The 20,884-nt window shown below is 60.3% G+C and overlaps 2 protein-coding genes across 2 annotated transcripts in view; one reads left to right on the top strand and one right to left on the bottom strand.

Annotated features, from left to right (window-relative positions):
• Positions 1-7,638: 7,638 nt before the first annotated feature.
• SSTR2 (somatostatin receptor 2) lies at positions 7,639-8,754 on the bottom strand (the record flags this gene model as incomplete). Its single annotated transcript, XM_082008019.1, has 1 exon — positions 7,639-8,754. One exon carries the CDS (start codon positions 8,752-8,754, stop codon positions 7,639-7,641), a length of 1,116 nt encoding a protein of 371 aa, XP_081864145.1.
• Positions 8,755-18,433: 9,679 nt separating this feature from the next.
• The window catches only part of SLC39A11 (solute carrier family 39 member 11), a gene marked incomplete at both ends in the record, with an annotated part of 95,860 nt that continues 93,409 nt past the window's right edge, over positions 18,434-20,884 (top strand). The window contains 2 exons of the mRNA XM_082008232.1: positions 18,434-18,541; positions 19,612-19,650. Coding sequence (XP_081864358.1) covers positions 18,434-18,541; positions 19,612-19,650 — 147 coding nt within the window. The remainder of the gene's footprint in view (positions 18,542-19,611; positions 19,651-20,884) is intronic.

Here is a 20,884-nt window from a genome sequence, read left to right as displayed (position 1 = left end):
CCATCTTTACGACGGGAAGGGGAGGACGCTTCCGGGTTGGCGTTGGGGGAGCGGGGCGCCGCCATCTTTGTTCAGGGCAGAGCCGCGCCCGGGCGCTGTTGCCATGGCGACGCGTCCCGGGGCCGCGGGGGCGAAGAAAACACCGATTTATTTTTTATTTGTTTATTTTGTGTCTATTTCCCGGGGAAATGGGCCGGTCTCCGCGTCCTGCAGGTGCCGCTCTCGCTCCACACACCCCGGGAGAGGCCCCTCCGGAGGCGGGGGGATGCGTTACGGCCCGGCTGCCCCTACCGGAGCGGGCCGCGGCCCTGCCTCAGCCCCCGGGGAGCGGGGCCGGGAGCCCGGCTCTCGCTAAGCCCCCTCGTGTCCCCTTCGCTGGGTCAGCCCCGGAGGGGGCGGCCCGGCGCACCTCCGGGCCCGCGGCCCGGCAGCGCTAGAGGGAGACAGCGGGACGGCGGAGGCCGGCGCGGCGCGGGGGAGCCGCGGGGGCCGGCCCGAGCCCCGGGCTCTCCTCCGGACGGGGCTTTTTGGTTTAGGAGGGCTCTGTTTTGAACAGAGGGGTGCGGCGAGGGGCTTCGGTGGGCTCTGCTCAAACAGCTGCCTGGCAGGGGGCTCGGCGAGGCTGCGGCTGGGGCTGTGCTGAGGTCCCCTCCAGCCGCCCGGCTCCGCACACCGAGCTTTTTTTCCCCAAAAGAATGCTTTCGGCAAAACGCCGCCAGCCCCATCTGATGTGGTTTTAATTTAAAAAAAAAAAAAAAATTATCAAAATCACGCTGAGTGGAAGTCTGTCTGTGGGGGGCACAGCTGGAATGCACCCACTGGAAACAAAAAAGGCCCTGTTGAATAGTGTTTTATTTCTCCCTCTCTCTTTTTTTCATGTAGCTCCACCTTTAAGTACCTTCACTTTTCCTCATCTCGCATATTTTCAGCCTGTGGAGGCAGAATGAAATCAGCATGCTCTGGTTTTTGTTTGCAAAATCTTCCCCGGGCAGTTACCGCCTTTCTCATATCAGCCTTCGTGTAAAGACTTACTCTGATGGAAGTCCGGAGCCATCTCTCTATGTACGTACTTGTGCATACGTATAGTTATATATAAATCTGACCAGAAGATCTCCCCAGAGCCAATGTACCTGTTTGGCACCTAAAGCTGACTCAACCAGCTACAACGCGGTGCAGCAACAAGCGTGGTAATTGCTTCCTTATGAATGCTTGTTCCCAGAGGAAAATCCTGCCTGGGCTATCTGCCGCTCGCCTCTGCCTGGCAGGAGAGCATCCAGCTCCACAGGAGATGCTGGTGTGACCAGAGTGCGTGGTCTCAGCGGGAGAGGCTGTTGGGGCTTTGCTGGTAGAGGTTGTATTCAAGTCCTGTAAAACCCTGTTTATGTTGCAAATTGGGGCAGGGGAAGAAAAAATCATAGGTGTTTTGGAGCGAGGGGGTTTATTTGCATGGAAGCTGTTGATAGCAAAGCTGGCCCGTGCAGCTGGTCAGAGCCGAACTTTCTGTTTATAGTGGAGCCAATTTCTTTATGTCGGTAATTCCCCGGTAATGTGCCTCTTCTCTAAGCACAATCCCCCATGTGTGCACACCCCCCCAGTGCTGGTTTCTCCAGCAGATTAAACCTCCAGCACTTCACATGCTCTTGATCTCATCAAAATCAGCCCGGAGGTGTTGCCACCTTGGGAAGAGAAGCTTCTCCTGTCCGGCTGGTCAGAGTGAGTTTCTGTGACCCCTTGTACTTGAAGAGCTGTTTGTGGTTGTGCTTCATCTGTGACCCATGTAATTTAGGGGCTGATGCTGGCACAGACATGCCTGTACCTCAGTGCCCTGGGTTTGTGCTGACCAGGGAGCGATCTTGTAGGTTTTTGGGGCAAACGCATCTCTCCTGCTGCATGGACCCTCTGAAGCCAAGCCCACCCCGCGGGTGAAGAACTGGGTGTGTTGCTCACTAACAGGGAGATGGGCAAGGGGAGATGGAAGTGGGGAAGAACTGGTTTTGGGGGAGGGACTGAGTGTGACTCATCCCTTGGTGGGACTCCGGGGTTGGTGCCTCGTCTTCTCCCAGGGAAGAATCCAAGCCTGGGTTACAGCCCACTGCTCCCGCCCAGCTCTGACACACGCGCACAGAGTCAGAAACTGTAGGAAAGCTCTTTTACTTCCTTCCCACCCCGTCCGCAACTCCTTCCCTGTGGCACAGACCATGGCAGTTGGGAGCCTTTGCCACGGGAAGGCTTAGTTCCACACTGAGACACCGAGAAACAATGGCTATGGAGGAAAGCAAGACTTAAAGCAGAGAAACGCTCTCCGGCGTGTTCTGGTCACAATGTGTCGTACAGCAGACCCACGCACACTATACAGAGCACAGCTATAGATACAGAGGAGCGTATGTGCAGGAGGTGGGTGGCGTGGTGCAGTGCTGCTGCGGGGGGGACAACCCCCGGACTGCTACAGGCCTGGTTTGACAGGGAAGGGCTCTTGCCTTTAGTGGAGGCTAAAGCTCGCCTTCCCTTGCCCCGCAGGGAGCAGCCTCCTCGGTCCCTCCCGGCTTGTGCATGGTGCTACCAGCCCCACGGCACATGGGGAGTGTGAGGGGTGCCAAGGGACCCCCGAGGGGCTGGGTCCGACTCGCTCCCATGTGCACGGGGAGGGGCTGATCCAGCCGCTGCAGCAAAATAGAGGCTGCCGAGTGTCTCAGTGTCAGTATAATAAACCCCTTTGCTGGCATGTCCAGTATATACATATATGTACAACCACCCACCCCTGCCCGCCTGGCCGCGCAGCCTGGGGTGGGATGGCAGGGCACCCAGGCTTTGCATCCTTCTTCTCCTTCTGCTCAGGACATGGCTTGAGGCTGGTTCCCCCAAATCTCAGCTGGAGCCTGGCTGTCCTCCTGCCCTGGCTTTTTGCAGTCCGTGTACTGGAGTAAGAAGGGAGTGAGCTGAAATCTGGCAAGAGACATGAGTACAGGGCTGGGGGTCGGAGGCTGGCAGGGAAGGGCGGAGGTGTCCTTGGGTCAGGAAGCAGCAGCTGTTGGGTTCTGCTGTGCCCTTTGCTCGTGCCTTGCTGGCGATTCCCCCTTTGAGCAGCCCTGGGCAGGGTGTGCGGCTGGTGGAGCCTCTCCCTGGGCAGTTTGAAATCAGATCATTTCGCAGCAGGGGCTGAAACAACCCCCAGAGATGTGAGAGTTGAGCCCAGCTCTAAAGCAGCGGTATGGATCCGGAGCCTGGGAGTTCTCGTTGCAGGGGATGGAGCTGGCTGGGAATCGCAGTCTTACGACTGCCCATGAGGCCACCTGTGTTCGTGCGGGTCCGGGAGAGAAGGGACCTCTCCGTGGAGTCTCCATCAAAGACAAGGCTCTTCCAATCGGGATGGAGAGTCAGGGAGCCCTCCAGAGACAGGACAGTGTGGTTCATTAGGAGATCATTAGTATAAAGAAGTCCAAGGCAGCTTTGGTGCTGGTATGAGGAGCTGTAGAGATGCAACAGGAAGGCTCCAGGTCCAAACCCAGCCTCTCCCGGCCCATCAGAGTGGTGTTTGGCTACCGAGCACTGGGGGGCATCGGCCATCACAGCACCAGGAGCCAGGCTCGGTCGGAGGTGGGCACGGTCGGAAGCGCACCCAGGGCGATGCTCAGCCCGGCCACAGCAGCAGGCTTCATGCCCCCAGCCCCCGAGGGCTGAGGAATAGGGGATAGCAGGGGTGCCTCCACGCACGTCAGTCCTGGGGGGGCTCGGGAGAGCTGCGGAGCCGCCCCTCGGCTTTGCTGGGGTTCCTCATCTGCATGGGGTGGGGGAACTAGTGGCAGGGAGGGGAAGGGGAGTTGGTTTCTCACGGGCTTTGGGGGGGGCCACACAGGTGCTGGGGCTGGCAGTCTCTTGCAAGAGTGACCCACCGCAAACGCCCGGGTGACAGCCCCAGCCGAGGCAGCACCATCCCGTGCACAGCCCCGCAGCAAAGCGACCAGCCCCAGCCCTCCTCCGAGGAGTGCAGGGCTGGATCTGTGCTCCGGGCATACAGGGGAGCTCTATGGGACACGCGGGTCGCTGCTTCCCATCACCTCCGATTAGTGGTAAATCTGTTCCTGCTGCTCCAGCCGGGCAGCAGGAGCTGTAATTAATCTGGCTTGCCGGGGGACAGTCTGCGTGTGGAGTAGCAGCAGAGCTGCTCCAGCACTTGCAGGATCAGCCTATTCGCTCTGCAATAACCGAGAGATATTTCTCATTATGCTGCCAGCAGCCCTGCGAGGCTTTTCCGAACAGGTCCAGCATGAGGTCAAGTTCCCACTAAAATCAAGTGGCTGGGAAGGAAAACTTTGTTACTCGCAGCAGCAACGGGGCTGCTCTTTATTAGTCAGCAATGAACCAGCAGCACGTTTTATTTTGCCGGTTTTACTGCAAGCGTTGGGCTGCGGCTCCCTCCACCGAGGCAGCACAGTTCGCTCTCCTGCCCTTTCCCCCGGAGTGTGCTGCGGCGGGGCGGCTGTGGGGTGCCCTGGCCCCCCCAGGAGCCGCCTCGTGCTCCTGCCCTGCCGCATCCCACCTCGGTGGCCTTTGGGACGTCGGTGGCAGCCCCCCGCGCCCCTCGCTCCTCACCTGCAGCCCCATTATCCCCAGCCCAAGAGAGCCCCTGGGTGAAAGGGGGACAGCGGGGGGTTCAGATCACAGCTCGCTTGCACAGCTCTGAGCTGCCAGAAACGTCACTGCCTGGGGGGTTTTCCCAGGCTAAAGCTGACCTGGGCACATGCAGCACTAGAAAGCCGGGCTTTCCATATTTTCAACATTAAACCAGGACAGAGAGGAGATGCTCCCAGCCGGGGACTCCCGCTGAAGACTCCCATGGGTGCGCGGCTGGGAACGGGCATCTCCCCCCACCGCCAGCTGGGGTGTTGGTGGCAGGGCTTGCACGGACGGGACCGAGGTGAAGCCGGTCACCAGCAGGTCTGGGTCTGGCTCGCTGCAGGTGAGTGCTGGGGGCTGGGAATGTCAGCTCCTGTGACGGGCGGGGGGCTCAACGCACACACCCCCTCCCCACCGCCTCCCCTGCTTTCCACACAAATAACTCCTTCACCGCCCACCAAATACGAAATACCCACAGCCCGGCTGACGCATCGCTGCAGCTGTGACACTGAAGCCTCACCCTAACAGAGAGCTCCGGCTGCACCAGGCCCAGCCATCGCTATCCAATATTTCACTGTCGTGTGACACGCTGCTCGTGTTTTAATTCCTGCAGCATCAGCAGGGCAGCCCGCGCCGCCTCGGAGCCCGGGTTCGGCTTTACTGCCCTTAACAAAGCCGGTGCAGGGATGCGCTCGGTGAGCAGCTGCCTGCACAGCCCGGCACAGGCAGCGAGGGGACGGGCAGGTGAGCCCGCGTGGTGCCCCTGTGCGCTTGAACACGGACGCGCGTTCCTCGGAGGAGCCGTAAATGGTTAAAAGCAAAATAAATGCTGACAAAGCTCTGCTTTGCCCTGCAGAAAGCCCTGTGCTGCGTCCCGTGCTGGAGCCGGTGTCCAACAGTGCTGTGCCGGGGAGCGGGCGTCGCGCCTGGCACTGGGCCCTTTTTGGGGGGCTGGCAGGGGTGGTGGGGTGGCACACCTGGATGTGTCTGGTGGCCCGCGCAGGGACTCGCTGCAGAGGCTGGGCAGAGCCATGGGAAAACCCCTCCCAGAGCTGGCGCTCTCGGAGCACTGAGTGGGGGTACACGGCTGAGCAAGACGGCACCCCAAAGTGGGTGGCACCTCGAGGGCAACGCTCAACCTCGCCTCCTGCCTTGTTGGTAGTGTGAGGTGAAGGCTCCACGTCCGCCGGTGATGGGGCAGGTACGGGTACGCCAGGGTGGGATGGGAAAGGAGACGGTGAGTGAGACCCGGCTGTTTTTTCCACCTAAACCACTGCGTTCCCACGGCTCAGCTCTGGAGCGAGAGCCTGTGAACAGAGACTGGCCTCTGGCACAGAAAGTGCTCCGGGTGCTCTGGCAGGAAGACAGCATTTCTCCCTCTCCCCTGGGCTTTCCCTCGTGCCCCCGCTGCGCTGGCCGAGGAGGGCGGCTTCGCCGCGGCAGGAGCAGGCACTCAGGGCTCCCGAGCCCGGGGTTTGTGCGCTGAGCTGGATGGGCAGACAGGGACAGGGACAGAGCTGAGCGCTCCAGGACGGTCTTGAGAAGCTAAACACAGCGGATGCTGGGCCAGACCTGCCACCCCTCACGCTGTGGACTGCGCCCCGTGTCCCCCCTTTCCCACGCTCCGGTGCAGGAGAGGGACCAGGGGGGCTGGACGTGTGCTGCCCTGCTCTTCCTCACCGCTTGGTGCTGGAAACCCTGTCTTCTGCTCTGCCTGGTCCCTTCGGCTTGGATGAGGGTCAGGGCCAAGTCCCCAGCAACCCACACCTCCCGTCCCCCATCCTCTCCATCACCCCTTCCTCTGGCGTGACTTGCCTGGAAGCAGCAGGGCAGGCGTCACCGGCGGCTGGTCGATGCTCACTCACCACACGCCGTGGGGCCGGCAGCCCCAGCGATCCTCAGAGCCGGGGCAGGGCAAGCTCGTGTCTCACCCAGGTGCAGGAGCCGTCATCAGCAGGATGTGCCACAGCCCGTGCCAAGGCGCTCCAAACCCCTGGTGTTTTGCTGCTGTTTAAGAGCTTGTAAGGATTTCCCACCAGGGACTGGCGCCGGGCGATTCTGCCGTGGCTGCTCAGCCAGCCCGGCCGCGGCTCGCCGGGGAGAGCAGCGATCCTGGCTGCCGGCACAGCCTGGGATGGACCGCGAGCAGATGCGGGTGGCAAGAGGGGCAGCGGTTAGTGGGGAGGGAAAAGGGGGAAATCCTCCATCTGAGCAGAAAACCTGCGGGCAGGTGACGTCATGGCGGGAGGAGGGAAGGGGCTCCCCTGCAGCGGCAGACGGCGGGGCCGCCGCAGGCAGGGTAGGAGCGTGGTGGGACCAGAGGGGCTGCGGCTGCCGGGGCAGCAGAGCTCCTTCCCGCGGGGCAGCCGCCTCCGTCCTGGCGTGCCACCTCGGGGCAGGGCAGCCTTTGCAAACGAAGCAGTCAAACAGCGGCAGGGAGGCTTCAGGGGAGGCGATGGAGTGACTTATAGGCCGGGCAAAATGCAACCCCAGATGTCCTTGTCTCCTCGGGGAGGGTGGCTGTGGGAGCGTGCTGGGACTCCCCGGGCAGCTCCCATCGAGTCTTGGCCATCAGCCGGTGCATCTCCACAGTGGCACACATCGTGGCCTTGGGTTCTCCTGAGGTCACCCCACTGTGCATGTGTGTCCACATGCAAGCACCCATTCTGAGGCAGAGCACCCAGAGCCAACCAGCCCCAAGGGTAACACTGTGGAAGTCAGCGGAGCCGCCCCGGCGATGCCTGTGGCCCACGGTGGCACTTTGGTGTTGAAATACGCTGCATTGCTACGAGTTGTCTTTGTTTTCCTGGCGAGGCAGCTCCTCCGTATCCTTCCTAGAGCTTGAAAGCCAACCCTCCAGCAGCTCAGGAGGAGCCCAGCCGAGGACCCCGGCCGCCCATTGGTGTGTGCACCGCCATCCCATGAGCTGGCTCTCCTGCCCTGACTCTGTACGTGCCACCACCCTGCTGCAGCTGGGAGCAAGTGGGGAGAGGAGAGCGAAGGAAGGACAACCCCGCTTTCCTCTCAGATGCTCGTCTGCAGGTCACCATTGAGCAGGGTCCTTTGGGTTTCTGTGGTCTCGTTAAGCCTGGATTTGTCCTGCTTGCTGTCGCTCCGGTCCGCCTCATCCATGCCACTGACCTTCACAAGGCAGAGGACGTTCTGAAAGCTCTTCTTGAAGTTGTCGGACAAGAAGGCGTAAAGGATGGGGTTGGCACAGCTGTTGGCGTAACTGAGGACCACAACAAAGTCGAACATGCCCTTGAGGACAGGCGTGGGCACGATCAGGACGGAGACTGAGGAGACATTAAAGATGTAGAAGGGGAGCCAGCAGAAGATGAAGACAGCGACCACAATGGAGACCATCCTGGTGACTTTCTTCTCAGACTTCTTCCTCTTGGAGGAGCCCACTCTGATGCCCGAGGACTTGACTTTGATAATGATGAACAAGTAGCAAAGGCAAATAATGGTGAGAGGCACCAGAAAGCCCAGGATGAAGGTGTAGATGATGAAGCCCGTGTACCAGGCACCTGACTCTCCTGGCCAGATGATGGTGCAGCTACTCCTGCCATGATTATGCTGCACCCCAGCATAAATCATGATGGGCATGATCACCAACAGGGAGACGCCCCAAACGGCCATATTGATCATTTTGGCTGTCCTGGGCCGCCTCCACTTGGCAGATTTGATGGGATGAACGACAGCCAAGTACCGGTCAATGCTCATAACCGTCAAGCAGAAGATACTGGTGAACTGGTTGATGCCATCCACCGTCATTACAATTCTGCAGATGGCTTTACCAAAGGGCCAGTGCACCAGGGCAACCTGCATGGCCAGGAAGGGCAGACCAAGCATGAACAGCTCGTCTGCGATGGCCAGGTTGAGGATGTAGATGTTGGTGATGGTCTTCATCTTGGCATACCGAAGGATGACGTATATCACCAGCGTGTTGCCGCACAGCCCTATGATACAGACCACGAAGTAGATGCAGGTGAGGATGGCGTTGCTGGTCAGGTCAAAGTGCTGGCCTGTGGCATTCTGCGACGCATTGGTGGGTGCCTCCACGGAGAAGTTGTCAAAGGGGGAAGCTGGGGAGAACCAGAACGCGGTGGCATTGGGCAGCTCATATTCCAGCTCCATGGCTCTGCTGGTCCCTGGGCACTGCTGGTTCAGAGGCGCCGAGATGTCATCTTCTCTTGCTCGGGGGATAGAGGAGAAGATTCTAGAAATCAGAGAACACATAGAAATTAAGGGATTCCCGGGGACCATTTGCCCATCCTGCTGCCAAGCTCCATGGGAGAGATGCTCCCCGGAGGGGCTTTCCCCAAACCACCGCCCCCATCTCCCGTCGGGAATCCGTGCGGCGCCGGGCAGCCTGCGCTGGGCACGCCACAGCCGGTACCGGCGTCCTCGGGACTCCCCGAATACAGCCCGTGGATCCCCGCTGGGTGCGACCGACGCCCGCGGTACCGAGCGCCGGGGGACAACCTTGTCCCTTGCCTCGCCTTTCGGGGGGCGCCAGCCCTTCCCCCGGGGCCCATCCCTCCGCTCCCCGCCGTGCAGCCGCCCGGGGGCACCGGGCCGGCGCTGCCCGCAGCGCGGCCCCGCCGCCCACCCGCTCCCGTCGCCGCGCCCCGGCCCGGCCCGGCCCGGCCCGGTGGGCAGCGGGGAGATGCCGGCAGCGCCCGCCGCACCGTACCGCTGAGCACCGCTCCGCACCGTTCGGCACCTCTCCGCTCCCCACCGCACCGCACCTCACCGCTGCGCTCCTCACCGCACCGCTCCTCACCGCACCGCTCCTCACCGCACCGTACAGCTCCGCTCCACTCCTCTCAGCACAGCTCCGCTCCGCACCTCTCCGCACTGCACCGCACCTCTCCGCACCGCACCGCACCTCTCCGCGCACCCGCCGTCCCCGGCGCGGCTCCGCCGCCGGACCCAGCGCCCCGGCTGCGCCCCGCCCCGCGGGGGGCGGCTCTGCGGGGCCGGGGCGGGGACAGTCCTGCCCACCCTGCCCGCGCTGCCCACCCTGCCCGCGCTGCCCACCCTGCCCGTGCTGCCCGCCCTGCCCGCGCTGCCCGCCCTGCCCGCGTTGCCCACCCTGCCCGTGCTGCCCACCCTGCCCGTGATGCCTGCCCTGCCCGCGCTGCTCTGCCCACCCTGCCCGTGCTGCCTGCCCTGCCCGCGCCCGGCGAGCCAAGCAGGGCACCTCGGCTGCCTATGGCTCTGGGTGCTGCTCTGGCCACGCGCCCCTTGGTTCCTTCCTCTTCCTCGCATGACCTTGACCTTGCTGCCTGGCTCCTGCTGCAGAAGCAACATTTTGGTTCCAGTGAAGGTGCGAGGGGCTCAGCTTCTCCTGATGCTTCTAGGGCCACCAGAGGGGAGGGACAGGGCAGGGCGATGGCAGCGTGGTGGCCACACTGTGGCCCCGCTGGAGACCCCCAAGAGGTGTCTGAGAGTCCCAAAGTCTCCCGGGAAGCTGGGAGTAGCTTGGCCCCAGGATTTTGCACCTTGCCACCCAAGGCAAGGCAAGGCAGGTCCTTGCTGGCTTGGCACAGCCTGGGGGAGGTGGGAGGGTGATGCGGTGACTGCCCACAGCTTTGGGGTCTCTGAGGGCTTGCACAACGCTACTGCCGCAGCCTCTCCCTCTGCAGTTACCCAGTAATGACTGGAGGAGGAAGACCAAAAAAGAGAGGTTTGGGGGAGATAACCTCTGCTCTGCTTTGTTTGAGCTCTTGAAAGCAATTAAATAATAGCTATTCCTCCTCCCCCCCCCTTCCATCACTTATCAGAGAGACAATAGAAAGCAGGAAATTAAGAGTGACTTGGAACAAAGAGCCCGGAGCCAAGCGGCTGATTGTGGCAAGAGGGGCTGGGAGGTTCTCATGTGCACTGGGCCATCCACTTCCCAAGGTGGATCTGAAGACAGCAGGTCCTGGAGCACGAGCGAGAATCATGATCAGCCTCATAAATCTCTAGGAGGCTGGAAAAAGCTTCTCCAGAAATAAATGATGTGGAAATTAATATCCCAGTAAAAGTGCGTGAGGAGAGAGGATAGGGAAGGAGACAGCTTGGCTGGCGCAGATGGGAGATCGGGCGTCTGTGGGGTGCTGCCCACTGGGGTTGGGGTGTCCCATCACATGTCACCTGTGCAAGCCCCAAGGGCAGCTCCCTGGGATGCTGCTCCAGGCAGCGTGCCTGCACGTGGACCCGGGCATCACTGCCATGCTCTGCTGGCTCGAAACGCAGGCAGAGGTGGAGGCAGAGCAGAAACGTTCCCCAGCACCAGGGAGGAGCACAGCACACCAGCGTGGCACAGGAGAGGGTTTTGATGCCTCGTGACCTTTTCACAGTTGTTTTATCCTCTCTCCGCTGATTCCTGTGCCCAGGAGGGATGTCCTGACCGTCCCCTTCCCTCGAAGCCGCATCGGCAGCCGTCGCCGGCAGCAGGAAGGGCTGTGTAAAGCCTTGCTGTGCGCATTTCCAGCGCTGCCTCCTTGAATTTCTTCCCTGAATAGGTGATGCTGCCACGTCCCTCCCTGGGGTCCCTCAGCGCACAGCCCCTGCAATCGGCAAGCCTTTCTCGTGGCAGGTCGGCGTGCTGCGGTCCCCCCTCGCCCCGGCACCGAGGCCAGCCCCCAGCCCGGGCTCGCAGAGGTTTCTCCCAGCACCCAGCGTGGTGCCGAGCATCATCCGCCAGCTGTGCCGGGGGCTGGAGCGTCAGGCGGCTGGGGCAGGGTGAACCTGGGGATCCCGGCGTGCGTCCTGCCGGCTGCGGGGCTGCTCGGGGCTGCTCAGGGCTGCCTGCGGAGCATCAGGGCTTCAGCCACCCTCTGCCCTTTGCTTTCACTCCGTGGGTAGCTGGCACTGGATGCAGGGGCCAGGGAGCTGTGTGAATTCAGCCTGACCTCTGTTCCAGGGAAGATTATGGAGCGGTTGGTTTTGAGAGTGCTCACAGGGCATCTGCAGAACAGCCAAAGGATCAGGCCCAGCCAGCATGGGTTCATGAAAGGCAGGTCCTGCTTGACCAACCTGATCTCCTTCTATGACCAGGTGACCTGCCTAGTGGATGAGGGAAAGGCTGGGGACGTTGTCTACCTGGACTTTAGTAAAGCCTTTGACAGCGTCTCCCACAGCATTCTCCTGGAGAAACTGGCGGCTCGTGGCTTAGACGGGTTTACTCTTCGCTGGGTGAGGAACTGGCTGGATGGCCGAGCCCAGAGAGTTGTGGTGAATGGCGTTAAATCCGGCTGGCGGCTGGTCACAAGCGGTGTTCCCCAGGGCTCGGTTCTGGGGCCGGTCTTGTTCAATATCTTTATAGATGATCTGGATGAGGGAATTGAGTGCTCCCTCAGTAAGTTTGCAGATGACACCAAGCTGAGTGGGAGTGTTGATCTGCTGGAGGGTAGGAGGGCTCTGCAGAGGGATCTGGACAGGCTGGATCGATGGGCAGAGGCCAACTGTATGAGGTTTAATAAGGCCAAGTGCCGGGTCCTGCACTTTGGCCACAACAACCCCATGCAACGCTACAGGCTTGGGGAGAAGTGGCTGGAGAGCAGCCCGGCGGAAAGGGACCTGGGGGTGCTGGTGGACAGCCGGCTGAACATGAGCCGGCAGTGTGCCCAGGTGGCCAAGAAGGCCAACAGCGTCCTGGCCTGTATCAGGAATAGTGTGGCCAGCAGGAGTAGGGAAGTGATTGTGCCCCTGTACTCGGCACTGGTGAGGCCGCACCTTGAATACTGTGTTCAGTTTTGGGCCCCTCACTACAAGAAGGATATTGAGGTGCTGGAGCGTGTCCAGAGAAGGGCAACGAAGCTGGTGAGGGGTCTGGAGAACAAGTCTTATGAGGAGCGGCTGAGGGAACTGGGGTTGTTTAGTCTGGAGAAGAGGAGGCTGAGGGGAGACCTTATCGCTCTCTACAACTACCTGAAAGGGGGTTGTGGCGATGAGGGTGTTGGTCTCTTCTCCCAAGTAACCAGTGATAGGACAAGAGGAAATGGCCTCAAGTTGCGCCAGGGGCGGTTTAGATTGGATATTAGGAAAAATTTCTTCACTGAGAGGGTGGTCAGGCATTGGAACAGGCTGCCCAGGGAGGTGGTGGAGTCGCCATCCCTGGAAGTGTTCAAAAAACTTGTGGATGTGGCGCTTCAGGACATGGTTTAGGGGACATGGTGGCGCTGGATTAATGGTTGGACTTGATGATCTTAAAGGTCCTTTCCAACCTAGTGATTCTGTGATTCTGTGATTCTGTGATTCTGTGATCTTCATTTAAAAACCCCAAAACTAATGAAATGATGGGCCAGGGTGTATTAAGAGGCTGATCTGAGTTGATATCCATCCAGTGACAAGTGCAGCAGCAGCTAGCTGAATTGAGAAGCGTGCTTGAGCCTTTTGAAGATATTTTTTTTATTCTGCTTGGATTTAGGGTTGCATTATAGCCTAGTATAGGGTCTGATCTGTACCTCTGGGTGGTCCCTGGTTTGGAGAGACGTTGTCTTACCCCAGCAGCTGGTTTGGTGCTGGCAGATAAACTCCTCTTTGTCCTTTAGCCTGCGAAGCATCCACTCTGCTGAAAAGCAATTTACTGGCAGGGCTGGATATAGGAGAAATGCATGGCCTCTTCCCACATGGCTTCGACGGCCGATATAACCCATGGGAGAAAAGCATGGGGATTATGTGACCACAAAGCGGTTTTTAAAGTCCTTCCAAGTTTCCTGCCATCCATTCCCAGCTGTTCTGCAAGACTCCCCGTGGAAAACAGTGCTTTTGACCCCTGTGCTGGAAATGAGTGTTGTAAGGAGCTGGGGGTTTGGTTGCCAACGGAGGGGTAGGGTGAGCCGGCCTTTCTCCCCGATACGTGGAGGGGGGGCAGCGAGGGCTCCGGCATTTTGCAGGAATGAAGGAGGCTGTGTTGGACTGGTGGGGCTCTCTGATGGAGGAGGGGAACTGGGGGAACTGGGAGGCAGCTGCCATTCCCCAGCAGTCAGGAGGGGAAGGATTTGCTCCCGAGTGCAACTCGCCCCACAACTTGCTCCTCCGGCACTCTGCATGCTGCAACCACCCCACACTGCTGGGGAGAGATAGGGGGGTGTGGGGCCGGTCACCCACTCTTGGGTCCCAAGTGGGTGCCAGGGGGTCCCTGCGCACGCCCTGCCTGTCTCAGCCTTGTCCATTGCTGTCCTCAGGAGTACCCCTGCCCACAGCCTTTCTGCCGGCCTCTCCCGTTACCTCTGTTAATGACTGATGGCAAAAATGCTGGGTCATCCCTCCGGACCCTGTTTGTGCTGGGGAGAGGTCCCTGGGGGTTAAAGCTTCCTCTCGTCTCCTTTCCCGTGGGTCTCGGGCTGCAGTGTCCCGTGGTGGGGTGGGAAGGACCTTCGCAGGGAGTGAAGTGATGCCACGCAGCCTCGCTGGCCCCGGCACGGTCCTCGCTCCCAGCGTGCAGGGTGCCGTGCCAGCCCGGGGAGCCCCAGGGCCGGCCATCGCCTTCGCAGAGCAGTGAGCCGGAGGCACTGCTGGGGAGCATCTCCCCTTTTGCACGGCACCGAGCAGCTCTGCCTCCGTGCACAGGGCAGCCGTGCCCAAACCCGCTCCTCCCAAGCACGCTGCCCTCGGAGGGACCCCGCTGTGCCCTGTGGCCGTAGGGACAGGGCCAGCACAAGCAGAGATGACTGTGGTGTTTCCTCTCCCATGGGTGCTTTGGGTGGCACTGCCCTTTCCCTTCCCACCTCCGGCCACCAGGCACCAGCAGCTTTGGTGGCTCTGCTGACGCCCGGCTGGAGGCTGCCTGCCTCAATTACAGGGATGCCTGGGACGGGGGGAGGCTTTGCTTTCTGCTGATTAGCCAGACAAACAGGCCTGGACCATCTCCCCACACCCCGAGGCAGGGCAGAACCAGGCTGGTTGCTGCCGGACGATGTGATCTAATCGGGCAGCGTCTGCAGCAGTGATTGATGGGGAGGGAGAGGTGCTGGCGCCTTCACCTGCGGTCAGGGCGGGCGGTAGCATCCCCGCACGCCCCGCAGCATCCAGACCCCGCGGGATGCAGGTTTCTCACCCCGCAGGATGCAGGTTTCTCTGCATTTCTCCCTCGTGGGTTGGAGGCTCTGCCGGGGGAGACCCGCACCCTCCGCATATGGCTCCTTCCCCAGGGCTGCCTCCCGTTCCCACCAGTCCTCCCTGCAGACAGCTCCTTCCTCCTGCTCCTGCCTCTCCCATTCTCCCCCTGCCATTATTTGCCTCCGTAATTAGTTTATTGATCTCCACCAAGGGTACCGGGACCGGGCTGTGGTGAAAACTGCTGCACACATTCCCCGTGAATCATATCGCTAAACCCCTGACGCTAATGAGCCTTTGGCAACCACGGACCGAAACCTCTGCTCCTGCCTGTGTCTCTCCCCGCTGTGCCTGGCTTGTTGGAGGGTTGCACACATTAAATCGAGACTTAACAGTACTCTGCCTTTGGCAGTCAGGCTTCTTGCACCAGCTTGAAATGTCAGGCTTAGTTACAGCGTGTGCCGATCCACTGCTACTCGCATCCCCTCCCGTTCAAAGCAGCCGCAGGTCGTGGTTCAGTGCCGGCGGGACTCTGCGCTCCCCCGGCCTTGTACCAGGTCGTTTCCATCCCTTACGGTGAGCCTAAAGCCAGGAGAGAAGCGTAAAGCTGTCACTTTGTGCCCTGTGACTAGTAGGTGACATAAGACATGGGATGGAGATGGCGTGCCGCTGCCTGGCCCTGCCTGGCGCTGCCTGCGGTGCCGTGCTGCTCCCATGCCCCGTCCCTGGGACATCTCTGGATGTCCTCGTCCCCTCGGCTCGGCGGCCGCCTTAGTGCAGGTCCAGGCTGACTCCATCCGCTGTCCCAGCTTGACACGGATGGATTTGCGTTGGGAAAGAGCCCGGCCATAAGCTTTATTGCAGCAAAATGAAGGGATTTGGGTCCTGGCTGCCCGGTGGCCCCAGGGCTCCCTGGAGCGGGGGGCTGCGGTGCTGCCCCTTGTAGCGTCTCATCCGCTTTAACGAGAGGGATTGTGCAAGAATTTGTGCCCCTTTTGTTGTTTTAAAATGCATTTTAGGGACTCCAGGTAACGCACGGTTGCAACCACGGGTCTCATCCTTCCCTGGCGCCGCTGCAGACAGGGGCCACGCAGGAGCTGCCAGCCCTCCTGGCGCTGCCTTTGCCTGCCTGCACCGGGGCGCAGCGGGAGGGGTGACTGCCTGTCTGCCCGGCGCGGGGAAGGGGCCGGACTGGACCCTGTCCCCGTCCCTCACCAGGCCTGAGCTGCGGAGGACGGGCGGGATGGTGCAGGCCGGCGGGAGGAGGAGGAGCGGCTGCTGCGGGGGCAGCCCTGTTGTCCTGGGGAAGGGGACATGGAGGTGTCCCCACTCGCAGAAATGACACTGGGGAAGGGGGGTGGTGAGCGGATTTTGCTGATGCTTCTGCCTGGAGCCTCACCACCATCATGACTGTCCCCCATTGCCCGGGGCTGTCCGCACATCCCCGGGCTGGGACATCCCTGCCAGCCGCCCCCAGCCCGTGGCAGCACGCAGGGCAGGCTCCCGTGGCAGCGGTGGCCCCACGGCCAGCCCCGCTGGCTCACCAGCTGGCCCCGGCCCTGCCAGTGCCTTCGTCATGGCTGGCCGGGGAACCCCGGGGTGGCGGGGGGAGTCTTTTTGCTCTGTCCCCGCATCCCTCCCAGCTGGCACCTCACACTGCATCTGCCTTGTTATCGAAGCTAATGAAGGGTGCAGGCAATTACAGGGATTGATTAAATCCTAAATCAGGGAGGTTTCAAATGGCCTTGACCTTTCCCAGCTGTGGCAGGGGATGCTGATCAAAGACTCTTGAAAGATAAACGCTCTAATAAAGAAGGGTCATGTTGCAGAAGAGCTGGATGTGTCCTTCTGCCACCCCTGCACCTTCTGGCGTGGCACGAGCACGAGGCACCAGCCAGCCCCGAGGCTGGCCTGGCTCCCTCTGCCCCATGGCCATCGGCGTCAGCCCCAGTCCCTCCTGCCAACGTCGCTGGGGAATCGCTGCTGGAGTTGCTTCTGCCTCCAGCCCAGCCGGGGCTGCAGGCTTGGCCATGGTGTGCCCCATGATGATGCTTTGAGGGGACGTCACTGGGCGGGAGAGGACACAGTGATGCCCGAAGCACCCTCCAAAGGCTCTGCTGGGGATGTATGCCAGCGGTGATGGGTGGAGTTGTTTCCAGCAGGCTGCCATGTGCTGATCATTACGGTGCAGCCTCTGGTCGTTAATGAGCACGGCTAATTGCGCTGCACGGGCACAGCTCATTACACCAATGGCGGGGCCATGCTCGTGAGCTGCTGGGTGGCAGGAAGGAACGCTCTCAGGGCACCCCAATCCAAAGACCAGAAGCTGCCTTTATGCAGCCCAGCGGGGAGCCCACCCGGGATCACCCTGCAGCGCGATGGGGCTGCGCCGTACGCGGGGGTGGCAGAGGCCGTGCCAGCTCCCCCCACGCCTTGCCGCGCCCGCCCGCACCGCCCGCCCGCCCGCACGGCTCTCCCGCCGCCTCGCCCTCTCGAAACGCAGAGCCGCGGGCGGCCCGCCCCCGCCGCGCTCCCATTGGCGACGGGCGCGGTGGTGGGCAGGGCGGCGGCGGCGACACGTGTGCCGGCACCAGGAAGTGGTGGTGGGGCCGCGGCGGGGAGCGCCGGGCGGTGAGTGGGGCAGGGGTCCGGGGGTGCCGGGGGGCTCCGGTCCCGGGTTGTGCAGGATTCCTGGGCTCAGCTTGTCGGCTGTAAGGCCTGGGGCTCCGGGGCGCCGGCACTAGCGCCGGGGGGCCCGCGGTAGGGTTTGGGGGGGCCCGCTGGAGTGTTGGGGTTCCCTCCCCTTGGGGGCTGGGCGAGCCCGGGGTGCTGGGGGCGCGCCATGTAAGGGGGGGGCGGTCTGTGCGTATCTCCTTCTCCCCGGAGTTGGACAGCTGTGGGAGGGGGTCTGCCCCTGGCACCCACCCCGCAGGGGTTGGCAGCGGCCCTGGGGCAAGGCTGGGGGCCCAGGAGGGCCTTCGAGGGGGGAGAAGGCCACAGTGTGTGTATTTCTTATATATTTGTATATAAATGTACAAATAGGTGTGTATTTTGATACATTTTTGTAGAAATACATGTGTATTTTGGTATATTTATATGCCTGTGTTTATGCACACGTGTGTATTTTCTTAGCAGTGCCGCTCCCGGTGCGCGGAGCACGGCGTGCCGGGGTAACCCTCCCCTGGTCATCGGCGGCCCCTCGGGCACAGCCCAGAGCCGTCTTTTGGTTCCCTGTCCTGGGGCTCCTTCCCCTTTTTGCATGGTCCTGGGGTGCCCATGGCTCAGGGGAGCCGGGCGCCATGAGGGCGTTCACCTTCAGCACGAGTAAAATTGGTTTTTGGCACAAGTAAATGCCACCAAGATGTGGGACACGCGCGTACCTCGAACTGCCTGGGGGTGTGGGACGAAGCGTCCCCTTGCTCGGCGAGGTTTCAGTGCATCTTCTTCGTGTTTCTCCAGAGCTGCTCTGCCCAAAATTAGCAGGGGCTTGTACACCGAATGGGATGTGGTGCATCCCATCCCTCCCTGGTCCCTCCTGCTCCTCTGAGCTCGGATTAAATTGCAAGGCCTTACTTAGAGGGAAGAGAGAAGCTTAGAGAGGTGTTGCATGTTGCAGGGAGGATGGTTAAGCTCACTCTGTCCCCTTTGGTGAGGAGGGGTTTGGGTGGTGCTCCCCCATTAACCAGGGAGGAATTTGGGTGGTATTCTCCATCTTTAAACACCAGGCGCTTCTCCTGACGCACCCTGTCTCTCCTAGGTCAGCATGATCCCGGGGCACGGGCCGGTGATCCAGTCGGTGCTGGGAACCTTCCTCACCTGGGGGCTGACGGCGGCCGGCTCGGCGCTGGTGTTCGTGTTTTCCAGTGGGCAGGTGGGTGCCGGGATCACGTCCTCTGTCCCAGGAAGCGAGCGGGGTCCGTGGCGGAGGGCTGCGCTGTGCTCGCGGGTGGGCTTGGCTGCCTGGGCCCGAGCGTGAGAGACTTGACATTGGCCCTGGGAGGTCCTGGGGCAGGAGGAGGAAAAATCCAGCTCATTTCTCTCCTGCGTGTCAACACAGAAGAGAAGTAAATCAAATTCCCGACCCCAGGCTGTGGTATGTGCTGTAGCACAGCTCACGGCATTCGGGAGATGGGGCAGAGCCGCAGGCAGGGCTCTGTGTTTGGAACAGCAGGTTCTCTTCCTGTAACCTACTTTCTCTGGTGCAGGATTCGGGCCAGCCCGTGCTCAGAACGAGCAAAGTGCTGATCATTAAGTCATCTTGTATTCCAAAATTAGAGGTCCCCCATGCTGTTGTGTTAAAAATTGCCCCGATGAATTTATTATTTATGCCTCTCTTGTGATGATTTATTCAGGAGTTTTTTGCAAAGTGAGATTCCCTTTGCAGTCACGCGTTGGCTTTCTTGGGGAAGGGCAATGTGCTAAAGAAGAAAAACTGCACCGGGAGTGAAGTGGGCAGGATACATGCTGGGTTACTGGCAGACAAATGACTTAGTTTACGGGGGCCTGTTGCTAGAGGAATCAAAATTTTCAAGGAGAGGGAAATGCAGGGCAGTGTGCAGACATGACCAGGAGAGTCTGATTTACCTTTCTGCATCCTCAGAGCATTTTGGCTTGGGCGGTGGATGTGCCGGAACCTGGTCCGGGTGGCATCAGTGGTTTGATGTACTGGGGAGGGAGCCAGGACATGCTGTAGGCTGTCAGTGATGGTGGGATGCCATCACCCAGGATGGTGGGCTCCTCTGTGTGAGGAGTGCAGCTCTTGCCTCAAGGCACAGAAATCGCTTGGGTTGCAGAGATGGGGAGAAGAAAGTTATGTCAGTGTGGCAGCGGTGCAGCTGGCTTCCCCGCGCTGCGCAGTTTGTGGTAGTGTTGCACTGCGCCGCTTCTGCCATGAGTAAATGGTGTGTTTTGTGTGTGTGTTTTTTGTTTTTTTGTTTGCAGAGGCGGATCCTAGATGGGAGCTTAGGCTTCGCCGCGGGGGTAAGTACAGCATCCTTCTACTCCTTGTCTCTGCCTGTGTTCTCCTGCCGACACCGCTGAAGCTCTGCCACGCTTCGTTTGGTTGCCCGCTCGAGTTAGTGTTTCTTGGATAATTGCCTGAGGTGCAGGTGGGGCAGGGAAGAGCATGGTGTGGTGCTGGTCACGTCTTGTCATGTCTCGGTGCCTCTTCAGTGAGGGTGGAGGTGGAACGAGGAGGGTCACGAGGGCGTCGAGCTGCCCATGCTGGATTTGGCTCTCGTGAGTTAAACTCTTCTCATTTCCTTGGGCTTCTGAATCATTCCTCTTGGAGCACTGGTGCGATGAAGATGGGCAGGAGAGTCCTTGTCCTGGAGGCTAATGTGCATAGTTTGCTTTGTGCATCTTGCTCTCCTGCAGAGCATGGGTGCTTTAAACCCTTGGGAGAAGGGGAAATGAAGACACTGCAGCTCTACATCAAGGGTGAACATGAAATGTGGGGCTTATTGCATCCTTCTTGAAGGAAGACATGAAACTGTGTGGCTTGAAATCATATTGGTGCTTGTGGATGTAGACCTTCTCCCGCTGCCCAGCTGCTGGGGAGCAGGTGGAGGCTCATGCAGACTTGTTAAATCACGTTTATTTTCCTTCAGGTGCTGGAGTGTGTCTGAGAGCCCAGGGGATGTGCTCTGGGTGGAAGATGCATCTTCCTGGGGTGTGTGGTGGGTGCAGTGGGGCGCAGGGCTCTGCCAGGCTCCACTCGCTATGTCCCAGCTGTGTAGCTGGCACCTGGAGCATGGGTGATGCTGCCAGGTTTTGGAGTGAACCACAAACCTGTCAGCGTGAGCGATCTGTCCTGCAGCATGCAGTAACGCCGAGGCTGTGTGTGGAGTGGGACTCCTTCTTCCCGGTGCACCCCCAGATGCTGCGATGCCACTGATCAAGGTGCAGTTTGACTGTTTGCAGCTCTGGAGATCACAGGTCTTCTGCTGTTCCCAAAGCCTGAAGCAAACCCAGCTGCACGGAGCAAGAGCCTGCCACGGTGGGTGACATGAAATGCTGCAAAGCTCGGTTTGCTCCCTAGCAAGCTTTCTTGGAATGTGACTGCAACCTGCTAACGATGTGAATAATTCAACTCGTCTGCTGTAGTGGATTCTCAGGCCATCATTTATAAATGAATCACTTGCGTTAGGAATTGCCCGTTCTGGACTTTTCCTCTGTGGTTTGATTTCCGAGCTGTTTTTCTCTGGAAGACACA

The sequence above is a fragment of the Phaethon aethereus genome, assembly GCF_964289735.1.
Source record: "Phaethon aethereus genome assembly, chromosome: 18".
Classification (NCBI taxonomy): Eukaryota; Metazoa; Chordata; class Aves; order Phaethontiformes; family Phaethontidae; genus Phaethon; species Phaethon aethereus.
The sequence above is the reverse complement of the archived record's forward strand: the minus strand, read 5'-3'. Positions and strand labels throughout refer to the sequence as shown.